This window comes from Epinephelus fuscoguttatus, linkage group LG1 (assembly GCF_011397635.1).
Source record: "Epinephelus fuscoguttatus linkage group LG1, E.fuscoguttatus.final_Chr_v1".
Classification (NCBI taxonomy): Eukaryota; Metazoa; Chordata; class Actinopteri; order Perciformes; family Serranidae; genus Epinephelus; species Epinephelus fuscoguttatus.
The window spans coordinates 37,155,853-37,169,095 of NC_064752.1; the positions used below are offsets into that span (position 1 = coordinate 37,155,853).

The 13,243-nt window shown below is 45.3% G+C and overlaps 1 protein-coding gene across 1 annotated transcript; it reads left to right on the forward strand.

Annotated features, from left to right (window-relative positions):
- The first annotated feature begins 1,769 nt into the window (after positions 1-1,769).
- On the forward strand, positions 1,770-13,231 carry dyrk3 (dual specificity tyrosine phosphorylation regulated kinase 3). The gene is made up of 6 exons (XM_049580629.1): positions 1,770-2,673; positions 4,745-4,854; positions 9,199-9,401; positions 9,532-9,835; positions 9,950-10,366; positions 10,458-13,231. Exons 1-6 carry the CDS (start codon positions 2,631-2,633, stop codon positions 11,187-11,189), a joined length of 1,809 nt encoding a protein of 602 aa, XP_049436586.1. The 5' UTR covers positions 1,770-2,630; the 3' UTR covers positions 11,190-13,231.
- The last annotated feature ends 12 nt before the right edge of the window (positions 13,232-13,243 follow it).

The following is a 13,243-nucleotide window of genomic DNA, read 5'->3' on the forward strand; positions in this document are numbered from 1 at the left end:
CACTCCTCTGCCCTGCCCCTAACTATATCTAGCCCTGTATAGATCTCCATACCCTCTCCAGTTTCAGTCCGTGGTTCAGCTTTCCTGACAGGGTATGCAAAGTGAAAGACCAACAGCACTGTGTGGGCCTGAGCAGAGGTCTTCTTAGCCCTTGGTCTACAACCAATGGTTAGCTTCATTATCAGGTCCATTATTTATTAACATGCTGTTTGGTTTCTAACAAGTAAAAAAAGGCTGAGCTGATGCTTTACAACTGTCAGACCAATACTCCAAGGAGAACTAAGAAAACTATGTACTACTTCCATAAAGTTAGAACCAGTGATTTTTTTTCCACACTTTCCCTCAGAAATACTTAGTTTGGACTTAGTCTTCTGATCAACTAACTGATAAAGTAATCGTTTCAACTCTACTTTGCCATAACAACTTCTAACAAACTTATTTTAACAAAAAAAGTAAACATTTTTGAAAGCATTCATTCATTCATTTTCTGTAGATGCTTATCTTGTTGAGGGTCATGGGGGGGCTGGAGCCTATCCCAGCTGACACTGGGCAAGAGGAGGGTTACACCATGGACAGGGTCACACCTACAGTCAATTTAGAATCACCAATTGACCTGCATGTCTTTCGATTGTGGGAGGAAGCTGGAGTACCTGGAGAAAATCCATGCTGGCATGGGGAGGACATGCAAACTCCACAGAAGCACAGAAGGGCCCCCCACCCTCGGTTCGAACCAGGAACCCTCTTGCTGTGAGGAGACAGTGCTAAGCACTGCACCATCGTGCCACCCTGAGAACATTCATTATTTTTTATAAATGTAATATACTGTTGGGCTACTCTGTTGTTACACTGGCATTACACTTTATGTGGAGGACGTTATGACTTGTTTAGGACTTGGAACTTGACTCAAGACTTGTCAGTTTTGATTTGGGACTTGACTCGGGACTTGTCAGTTTTGACTTGGAACTCGACTTGGAACTTGTCAGTTTTGACTTAGAACTTGATTCTGGATTTTTCAATTTTGACTAGGAACTTGACTTGGGACTTGTCAGTTTTGACGTGGGACTTGACTCAGAATTTTTCAGATTTGATTTGGAACTTGACTTGGGACTTGTCAATTTTGACTTTGGACTTGATTTGGGACTTGTAAGTTTTAACTTGGAACTTGACTAGGGATTTTTCAGTTCTGACTTGGAACTTGACTTTGGACTTGACATGGGACTTGTCAGTTTTGATTTGGAACTTGACTTGCGAATTGTCAGTTTTGACTTGGGACTTATCAGTTTTGACTTGGGACTTGACTTGGAACTTCAGTGCAAAGACTTGTGACCTTTCAAAACAATGACTTGGTTCCACCTGTGCTTTTTAATAATTAATAACACTCAGCACGTGCCTGCAGTCTTGGATTGTTGTCATTAAACTCTAATAATGACTTGATAATATTTATAACTGCGGACTTAATGCTAATTGCACTTTATTAATGATTTATAACAACAGCTTAGATGTTAATAACCATTTTTAATGCTTTAATAACATGAATAACTGAAAATGTCATCTTTTATAATGACTCGAGCCAGAAATCCTGGTGTATAATTCGAGCTTTATTCTACTGGCAGTTTTATAATGGAGCAAATGTTGGGCACATTGGCAGGAGCCCACTCTCACGTTGGCCTCAGTGCAGAGCTCCAGGTGGACGCTGCGGGGCGCCCTTCTGCTGGCTGTCTGCTGCCCGCTAGGCACCGCCCCGCTCCCTCCCTCTGTCTGCCTGCTGACTCCGGGCTCACTGAAGACGCCCTTAGCAACAACACACAGCTGCGTCGAATAAGATACTCGCACGGCAGAGAAGAAGGATTAAACACTGCCGCTTTATTGGACCGAGAGTGCAGGTGAAGCTTTTCTGCGAAGGTGATGCTCCGGTTGTTTCTGCACTCAACATGGGGCTCGAGTACAGCTAGCGACCTAGCCTATTTTGGCTAGCCATCCCCGAAGACCAGCGAAGCGGCCCCCAAGCTGTCCCGAAGGAGGGCAGTATCGTGGGGGTTCACCGAGCGGTAGCATCGCTGCTTGCTAACTACAAACTCAGCTAACCGGGAATAAGCACGGGAATGGTGCTCTGGACCGACTCACTGTACCGACAGAGAAAGGCGAGGGGCACACGGGTCAGACCACCAAGCTGTAATATTTGGACTCTAACTATTTTTAACAGAGGGAGCGGCTCTCGGGCGGACGAGTGTTTTTGTGGCTGTGCGAGCTAGCTGGCTAGCTAGCTGAGGGAGACGACCCCCACCGCCTGCTCAGGTTTTTCAAACTGCAGCCAAGGCTAATGTTAGCCAGCACGCTGAATACACACATCTGTGGTTTTAATAAAACAAGGATAAATGACAGTGAAAGCTAAGGGGGAAACTAGTTAACACCAAGGAGAGAGAGAAAAAAACTAGAGTTAGTTGAGTCTAAACCACAACTCAAGGGCTCTTGGACTTAAGCAAACACTGCCGAGCCACGGCACACTCACAAATGCTCTTAGTCAAGTTTGCTACGTGACTCTAGTTTGAATCTTTTGTTTCCACTTTTTTTTTTACTCGGGATTTTTTCCTCTCCATTTCGGATGCTGGCATCACATATTAATTGCAACCATGATGATAATAAGCAGAAAACCAGAGGGCCCAATAGCAACAGGTAACCACAGCACAATGTTGCAGTCTTTGTCACTAACTTTGTTTCCTAAGTGTTGTCGACGTGTTGCTTTTGTTTTTGTTCGTGCAAATTAAAGCGAAACAAACACCAGCTGCCTGCGTGGCGTTAGTTTCGACCTCAAGCAACTCTAGTTGGCGTTTACTGAGATATCTTGTTCCTAAAATGGCTGTGATTGACATTATTTCTTGGCTCCTGGGTTACATGTGGCATCGTGTGATTCAGTGGACAGAGAATGGACAGATGTAGCTACTGTAGGTGTTTTAGAAGACGCGAGTCGTAAACTTGTTTTCTTTGCTTTGCATCTCAGTCACCAGACTGTGCATGTTTTGGAGGACAGCCCAGGAAGCTCTGCGTTGTTTATACGTCTTGCCCGTAAGCATTTAATTGTCTTATCAAGGTTTGATAAGCCTTGACAAATGTCAGCTACTTTCTTAACAGCTGTTTTGGAGTTTGTACCCTCACTGACCTAAACTTGTGTGCTTGGGGTAGTAGCCATTTCTTCTTTTGCGTACTAGAAACTGTAAGAACAGTTTGTGACATTGCTCTCAGGCCTCTGTTAGATGTACCATATGGTGTACATTGAACTTATCGTCTGCAAAGAGACACTTTGTCCATGATACCAGGAAGAAGAGGACAAAAGGCTGCGAATGAACCCCACCACACTCCCACGTTTCATGACACATGATCTACTGTACGTATGTTTGCTTGAACCTTGTTCTCTAGCCTTTGCTGTTCAGAAAGGATTTTCACAGTGTGGAGAGCTGGGCGCCAGCTGGACATAGTACACTGGATGTTTGGTTACATAGAAGTTTGAGCTCTTTGATTTTTTTTTCTTCCCTGAGAAAGTTTGCCTGGACAACAAAGTCAGATGCTGAGCCCCTGCTGAGTAATTAGGAGTTTCCAAAGGGCTAATGAGGCCTGTGCTTGCCCAATATTGTGTGTGGAGCCCTAATGCCTCTGTTTGCTGTGCTGTGCAAGTCTAATGCATCTGTATCCAGGCAGCAGGTCTAATCTGTCCCGGAGCTGGTCTGTTGACGAACACAAGGGACATGGGCCTCTGACGCACCTGCACATGGTTACAGCACTCTCAGGGGCCAGACAGACAGAACACCTGACCTGCCACAGTTTGGGGCATTTGCTAATGAGCTAACCCAACACAATAACCCTATAAATGGCTTATGCTAACAGGCTGCTCTGCCTTATTTCAAGCCATCAGAGATGAATACTTGTATTGAAGTGACAACTTGTGGGCTAAATGACAGTCGAGGCGAACAGCCGGCTGATGGAGGTTTGTCATTTGAGTTACTGGCTTCCTCTTACAGTCCCCAGTACTCCCCTAGTCCATCTACTCTGTCCATGTCATCTCACATTGGCTCTATGCCACAGAGGTGAGCACGCACACACAGCACTATTGAATTGGCAAGCGCCCGCATCCTTACATATGGGTTCTATTTCTGAGCACACCTGGTGTGTGTGCACTACATGACTCGGCCTGAATGGACAGATGGGCAGACGGAAAGATGCTGTCGTCACAGAGGCATCTGTTACCCCCATTAGGCCAATAATACCACTTGCAGAGCTAGCGATCTGGGACCCTAAGCCCTATCTAAGCTGGTCAGGTTGGCGCTCTGGCCTTGGATACAATGTATTGGACACAATAGATACAATGGATGTATCTGCTAATAATGGCCTTTTCACAGTAAATGTGGGTTAGGATGTTGTGGCAGACAATGTGCATCCCCGCCGGTCTACAGAGACCAGTGTTGTGGGGCTGTCCTGCTAAGGTTAGCGCTCGGGATTTGTCGGGCCATACCAAACTATTTGTTTTAGTTTCAAAGTACACGCTGCAGCTGGTAGGTTGATTGATGAAATAATCAATGGGACTTTGCCTGGTTCAAACAAACAGGGGATTGTCTGCCTCTCTGGAGATTAGATTGCATTCCATAGACCTCTGAACGTCATCCTCAGCCTTTATCCCTGAGTGCGTCTGTGTTGCAGATTTGATGATTCCACACTATCACGCTGATTTGTTTGTCCATCTCTCTTCCATCAGCACGCCATGGTGACGGTCTGTATGACTCGTACATGAGGACAGACCACATCCTTAAGGACGAAGCGGATACAAACAGTCCGTCTGGGCTGCCCCCTATGCCCAAACACACTGTAAGTACACACACACACACACACACACACACTGACACAGACAAAAATACACACACAAAAACACAGACGCATTTACGCCCAAAGCCCTATTTCCTGTGCTGGAGCATGCTCTGTCTCTAGACATCCTGTTCCTCAGAGAGATCTTCCCTCCTCAGTACCCATTCATGACATATACACCCCTCCTCCTTCCTTCAGTCTTGATTTACAGGCTCGTATCTCATCTCCTCTCTTATCTCCAACCTGCGGAATTCAGTCAAGTCTTTATGCCCTGCAATGAGAATAACACGTGATCATGTGAGTTATATTGATTGACTGCCTGAGGGGATATGAGAACATGTGTTGCAAAGGGCAATTCTCCATGATCGTGTCAGATTAGCTGAAGTGGAGTAGCCATTTTGTGTCTCCAGCCAAAGTAAATGCAGAGATCCAACAGCAGTTATTGCCTTGTCGAACTTTTGTAGTTTGAATGTGCAAAGCAGTGCACTTCACAGCTCACAAGATGCAAATTTTCCAAAGCACACTATATGGACTGACTGTATGATCTCCATTTCTTGATACATGACTGCATCTGCTCGGACAAATGGCTTGATAGAAGAACCAATTTCAGTTTTTAATCTGCAGCGTAGTCATGCATATTTGTGGGGATACAGTAACTCTTATTGATAAGATGCTGGAGAGGCTTCAGTAGATTTTTTTATTACTTCTTTAGTGTCATATGTTTGAATGCTATTTGCACGGTGGTCAGAAAAGATATTTAGGACATCACTGTACTAGTAGGGTACCTTTCTGCCATGTTTGCCTCTCTGAAAAGCCCCTTTGGCAGAAAATGCACACGCACAGGCAATGATACTCCACCGCCTCCTGCACCAGCAGAGGGGAAAAAAAGGCTGGTTTGATATATTGTTAAGATTTATTGGGCTTGAAAATGTGACCCACAAACAAAATCACCAATCAACATTCTCCCCCTCCTCCTCCCCTACTTCTGTCTCCTGTAATCCGCCCATCAGTGTTGCTTGCGTAGAGGTTAGGCCTAGTTTTCTATTCCAGCCTTGTCCTTGTTCCTTTGTATTTTCTGTCACGCTCACAGAGGTAATATCCTCTGTTGAATGTGACTGACAGTGGCTCGCCCCAGTTCAGCTTGTTGCACAGTGTTCAGAGTCGCCTCGTGCTCCATTAAATTAATAAACTGACGTCATCCCTGTTCTTTTTGAGGAAACTAATAAAATAAATTGTAGTAGCACTTAGCTCCAGCTCGTGGTACAATAAAAATTAATGAGACCTCCGTTTTGTTATGTCTGCGACCCAACTTTTATCTCTGCAAAACCATGATTTGCTGATGTGCGTCTACATGTGTCGAGTTGTGCAACTCTGAGTGTGTGCTTGAGAAAAGGAGAAAAGCGTACTTAGGTGTTTCTCTGACAGCAAAGAGATTAGCCCTTCTCCATCTGTTGCACTGTGCAGATTTGCACACAGAGGACTCTCCACCCTCCGTATCACTTGGTGGTAAAGAAGATTCACGCTCTAACGGTGGTTTTTCATTTCCATCACTCGTCACTTTTCAGAATGATTTTTGTTAATAGTGCCCCCTGCCCGGTCAATCAGTAATCCAGTTGATGCTCCACATGTAGTAAGCTTTGATTTTCAGACCAGCGTTGTGTCTGGGTGAAGGGGCGCAATCAATGACATTCACTGTGTTTGTAGTACAGCTTTGGGGACAACAGCTGCATGGGACCCTGGGTCAGCAGCAGGGCTGTTGTCATAAGTTAAGACTATATGGTTACATGCATGGAAACCCTTGCTGCATTCCACCTCTATTTTAGGACTCCAGCTTACAACACAAACACACTGTGAGCTGAATCCTCTTTCAGTTGAACGTGTCAGCACCTACTTTTAATGTAGGTTTCCCTGTTGTCTTTATCAGCTGACATGGTTTCTGCCTGAGACCCGCTCAGCTGTGTGTACAAGCCGAAGCCAGAAGCTCCACGGGGCAGCATAGCGAGCTAATGGGAGAAGAAAACATTGGGTTCAAAATCTTTCGTCCCTCAAATGGGTGAAACCACACAGCCATTAGAATAGAAGTGTTCACGTGAAAGAGGGACAGCTAGACAGTCCCAATAAATATGCCCCTCCTGTGTGTCTCTATATAGGAAAGCCAAGCTGAGTTTATGTCAGCGTGTCTTATTAACAGCCACACTACTTCTACAGTTTAAGAGTATAATCTAACTTTAATGACTGTCATTTCCCTTGAGCTCCATAATCTTGTGGAGGGTTCTTTCCGCTGGTAAGAGAGAGAAGAGAGGGAGAGAGAGAGAGAGAGCGAGGAGGAATGAATTCCTGGGGTTGCTGAAACGAAGCTGTCTAACTGGCAGGCGAGAGCGAGACTCTCGAGCTTTCTTGAAACTCTGCTCGCCCCAAGCAAAGGTGGATCTGTCACATTTACAAGGTTGTCTGCAAACATTTTCAAAAAGCGGGGATAGGTGTTATATTAGTTTTAAGCTCTAGCCCCACGGGCCACCAAGCCCCTAAATATGTACATTAATGATGCCCTGAACGTAAACATATGTAAAACAATAGTCCACAGAAAAGACATTTTAACACAACGAATCACAGCCTTCCTTAACTGTGACACTTAAATAATAAAAAGACTAACAGAACAAAAATATCTTTTGTATATATGGTTTATTATCTCACAGTCTCTTAGTTCACAGTGTAAAGCACTTTGCAATCAATAGTTACAGCTACTACATATACTTACTGTTATCAAAGCACAAGTCCTTCAGTACAGAATGGAGTAAATATTTGAGGTGATATGTGGTGGTGAAGTTGGTAAAATGTCAATACTGATGGAATAAATCTGTAATTCCAACCTCAAACTACTTTTAACGTTTCCTCCAAACCATACTCAGCTGAAGTACTTCAGTAACATAACGTTTACTTAATGTAAACTTGTTGTGTTGTAACATTGAACTGCAGTTAACTGTTAAACGCTTTGTGCTCCTCTAAACAAAAACTCTCAGTCCATCTGTGTTTAGCTCTGTTAGCTGTAAGAGTGGTTAGCTATTAGCTCCGTTAGCTAAACATACTACAGAACACTGCTGCTGACTAGCACTCCTCCCATTGATCCGAGCACAAAATTGCGTTCATCTGTTGCTGGATTCAGTCTATCCTTTGCTATACGATAGTTATACATCCATAAAAAGCCCCTTTTGTCCCAGAGGCATCTCGGGGAAGAGCTCTGTTCGTCCCAAACACATTTTCTAATGTTACTGGGGCAACGCAATGCCAGTAGTCTTGAGCCCGGGCTAGCTGGCGATGAGTATCGTTCACCACTGTCATAGAATGTTGAATTGAAAGGAGCAAATGAATCTGGATGTTTGTGAAACTGTAATGTTATGTTGTGTTGTGTATGGGGATTTTTATTTATTTAACCTTCATTTAGATGGGTAGTCTAATTGAGACATTCACTTTCAAGACACTCAGTGGCCACAGGGCCACTGAGTGTCACTTCCAGCGATATCTGGTAGCCGCAGAGTAACTTTTTGTGTCCCGGGCCATGAGGCCATGGTGAATGTCAAACCCTGTAAAAGGATTACCAGATGTACAATGGCTGTTGAGTCTATATGCAAATACAATCCCTGTTGCTCCATAGGAATTTAAGTGCTTGTGTTTCATGCAAATTAAGAGATGAATGCGACGCTGATCCAAAAATTGCTTTTACACGTAATCGCTTGCAGCATGCCAACAAACAAATTGGCTGGCATGTTGATCATTTTTCATTAGTTATGGTTTGGGGTGGGCCTTTTTGGTCTTTTGAACTGGCTGCCACACTGGATCTAGATCCAGTTGTGTTGGTTCACCTGCTGCGTGCTGCATCTCTGCAAATGGCTCAGTTTGCTGTTGATATTAAGTGTATCAAACAATACATGACCCAGATCTGCCAACCCGCACTTTCTACTTTTGTTTTTCTGTTTATCACTCTTCTTTGCTTGCAAAATGAGCCTGAAAGACTCTTAAACTCTATATTATTATATATGAAATATTGACTTGAAAAAAATCTATATTTTGTGTTTTGTTGCCTCTCAGTTAAGGTCTTACAGGCTACAAGTAGCCCCTGTATTGCACAATGTGTTACTAGTCTGTAGATGAACACTCATAAAGTCCTTTCTTCACTCTATTGATCACATTCATACAACACAGCATACTACATGTCGTCTTCACAGTGAAGGTCAATGTGTACACCTTGTTCAGAGTCTCTCTAAGCTACAGTGGAATGTTTACCGAATGGATTTTCTAATAGCTTTCTTTTCGTTCATTGTCTGTGTCTCTCTTTTCTGCCTCTAATAGGTTGTCAGTAACAAGGCTGTAATGAGGGATCAGGTAACTGTGCGAGGTAGCCAGCTGAAGGTCAAGTACCTGTATGAAGACTCCACCAACAACCGGAAGATCAACGCCATAACCACAGCAACTCAGAACAGCGGGACCACTGGTCAGACGCCCAGTAAACCTGCCCCGGTCTCTAGCCTGTCAAAGGATCACAGTGTTGACAGGTGAGAAAGATACACACATGAAGACACCAATAGAACTTAAAAACACCTTTTGTGTGTTTGGCCCAAAAAGCAGGATGATCACCACCTAAGGTATTCAACACCATGTTTCTGTCATATCTGTTTGCCACAGCACTGAATCCAGTAAGGGCTCCAGTGAATCCTCTGGCTCTCATGGAGTTGGGAACGGAGGGAACAGTGGGAAGCTGTGTGGCCCTCTCACTCCTGACCAGGCTCTGAGACTGTACCGATCTCAGCTGACCACCCTGGAGCAGAGTGAGATCCACTCATACCCTGACATCTTCTTCGTGGGACCCAATGCCAAGAAGAGGCCCGCTGTCGCTGGAGGCAACAACAACTGTGGCTACGACGATGAGCAGGGAGGATACATTCATGTCGCCCATGACCACCTAGCTTACCGCTACGAGTTCCTCAAGGTCTCACATACATTGTGATTTTGTGAAGTGTTTGTAGGCTGTCTGTAAAACTATAATGTCTTTTGATGTTTAGCTAACCCAGTTTTTCCTCTGCTTCTCTCTTGCCCTCTTCAGATCATTGGTAAAGGTAGTTTCGGCCAAGTGGCTAAGGTGTACGACCACAAACTGCAGCAGCACCTGGCACTGAAAATGGTGCGCAATGAGAAGCGTTTCCATCGGCAGGCGCAGGAGGAGATCCGTATCCTGGAGCACCTACGCAAGCAGGATCGGAATGGCTGCATGAATGTGGTGCACATGCTTGAAAACTTCACCTTTCGCAACCACATCTGCATGACCTTTGAGCTGCTGAGCATGAACTTGTATGAGCTTATCAAGCGCAACAAGTTCCAAGGCTTCAGCCTGCCACTGGTCAGGAAGTTTGCACACTCCATTTTGCAGTGCCTGGAGGCCCTGAGCAGGCACAGAATCATCCACTGTGACCTCAAGCCAGAAAACATCCTGCTCAAACAGCAGGGACGTAGCGGCATCAAGGTAGGACACATTCATGGGAGGCCTGTGAAGTTATGTACAAGACCTGTGGCAGGTTTTCTACATTGATTCTTGTCTCTCCTCTGTCTTCTAGGTGATTGACTTTGGCTCCAGCTGTTTTGAACACCAGCGGGTATACACCTACATCCAGTCTCGTTTTTATCGAGCTCCAGAGGTGATCCTCGGTTCACGTTACGGCCTTCCTATCGATATGTGGAGCTTTGGCTGCATACTGGCTGAGCTGCTGACTGGCTATCCCCTGTTCCCCGGTGAGGATGAGGGTGACCAGCTGGCCTGTGTCATGGAGCTGCTTGGCATGCCCCCGCAGAAGGTCCTGGAGCAGGCCAAAAGGGCAAAGAACTTCATCAACTCCAAGGGCCACCCTCGCTACTGCGGAGCCAACACCCTGCCCACGGGGGCCACCGTGCTGACAGGGTCTCGCTCTCGCCGCGGCAAGATGAGAGGTCCCCCAGGTAGCAAGGAGTGGAGCGCTGCGCTCAAGGGCTGCGAGGACCCCACCTTTACTGACTTCATAAAGAAGTGTTTGGACTGGGACCCTTCGTCTCGCCTCACCCCTAGCCAGGCCCTCAGGCACCCTTGGCTGTATCGGCGCCTACCCAAGCCCCTACCAGGGACCGAGAAGAGCCAAGGGCCCACAGTGAAACGGCTCCCCGAGCACCACAGCACCTCCTTCCCCTCAATCCTGGCCAAAGGGGGGCCTGGCTTGGGCACCACAGCTGCCAACAACAAACTGAGGAGCAACATGATGGGAGATTCAGGGGAGGCCATACCTCTTCGCACGGTCCTCCCCAAACTTGTCTCTTAGAGAGAGAGTCCTGTAATCTCCTCTCTTCTTCCACTTCTTCCTCCTCTGCACTCCTCAGGAGGAGTCAGAGCGCAGGAGAAAGTGGAGGCTAGGTTTTAAAACTCGTTTGGTTGTTCTTTTATTTGTTTTCTACTGAGAGGTGTCGACACCCCAGTTCCTGGTTTTTAATATTAGCTGAACAGAGAGGAGAGAGAGACAATAAAAGAAACACTCTAAAAAAAAAGTTTTTATACAGAGGATTTCCTTTGGAAATCGGCTGTGGAATTTCTGTATGCAGCCATTGATGAGGTTTGATTTAGATAATGCTTTTTAAAACCTTCCTCGTATGAGTGGAGAGCTTCGTAAATGAGCAAATGTTTTTAACCTGCGTGTGTTCTCACGTGAGCATTATGTTTTTAACACACTCAAGCACACCTGCACTGTCACTTGCCACACTTCACACTCTTTCTTAACACTCAGAGGACGCCACCCTTTCTCGGGAAGTGTTGACATGAGTGAAACTTGAAAAGGGCTACAGAGATTACTCTTATCACGTTAGAGTTAGCGAGCAAACGTTTGTTCAGCCAAGATGATTTTAGTAGATCAAAAGAATCATGCGCTAGTGTTTGGGCCCTGCACACACACTGACACAGTTATCCCTCATGTATACAACACAAAGGCCTTCACACAGGTAATGAGGGATCAGCATTATGGAGTGAAGCATTAGGTAAACCTGTTGTAGCAATAAGTCTTCGCTTCTTTGTCTTTTTTAACCGCACTCTTTTCTACCTTTCCTGATCCCTGGTGCTTGCATGTCAGCTCAATATGTGACGTTAGTATGTGTGTGTGCTTTAGCTTCGTGGTGCTACTGTGGGAGAGAGGACGTAGGACAACCTATTTACAGCCCCCTACTCCTCCCATCTCCCCCATTTGAGTGAAACAAGGAGGTGGAGGGGGACAGTAGCTCCACTCGAACTGAAACTGTCACAAAGGTGTCACCGTCACACTTGGTACTTCACAAACTGAGCCTGCCGTGTGAGGCCGGCTCACATAAACTGATATATATATATATAGAGAGAGAGAAGGAGAGCTGCAAGTCATTGCACATACACACCTGCGGGGTGGAAAGTTGGCTGTGGAAAGTTAAGTTTGTGTGAATGTCACCTGCCCATGCCCCCCAATTTGCCTGCTGCAATTGTTGGCAGCGGTGCATTAATCCTAATGGAACAAGAGCGCAAGGTGAGATAGATCACAGGATAAAATGAAGAGCGGTATGTTTAATATGAGCCAAGATGTTTTATATTTCAGGGGGAGGTGTAGAGGAGTTGACAGGACGGGCCAGTGACAAAAGGAGGGTTTTTACGGTACTGAAGAAAGAAGTGTTTCTCAGGGAGACATACTTGATACATCCCTTAATGTTATATTAACTGTGTTCCACTTCCTCTGTCCCGACTACGGATGAACATGCATGCAGTTCTGTCCACTGAGAGCGAGAGAATGTGTATACGAGTGTGTCTGCAAAGGGGGTCTGCATGCTCCACAATCTGACCTAGATTCTCTCTCCTCCCCCCACCATCTCTTTTCTCTCTCATTTTTTTTTTCTCACTCTCGTCTCATGTAGGGCAGGGAACCTCTTAAACTCACACATATATAGTGAACTATGGTGCTGTCCAAAAACACACACAGACACACAGGTCAGGTGCACGTTGTATGGACCACACCGCTCAAAGAGTTCTTTCTCTCGTCCCTCGTTTCCTAAGTGAATCTGTCAGGGATTTCTACTCTGTCTCCTTTTTTTTTTTTTTTTATAGAAGTGATTTCTATTTGCTATTCAGTCCAGAATATCAGAGGATGTAAAATGCAAATGTGGAAAAAGAGAAAGCTGTATACTGTCATGTTGTACCTAGTGGTGTGCGTTAGTAGGAGGGTGTTTGGTGTTCCAGCATGAAATCACAACCTGTTATCAGACTGAGTGACTATGAGAAGAGAAACTGTACAGTAACCAAATGAAGTTGTGATAGTTTCTTTTTCTAAAGAAAATAAAAATGATTATTAACAGAAAATGTGCTGCTCTG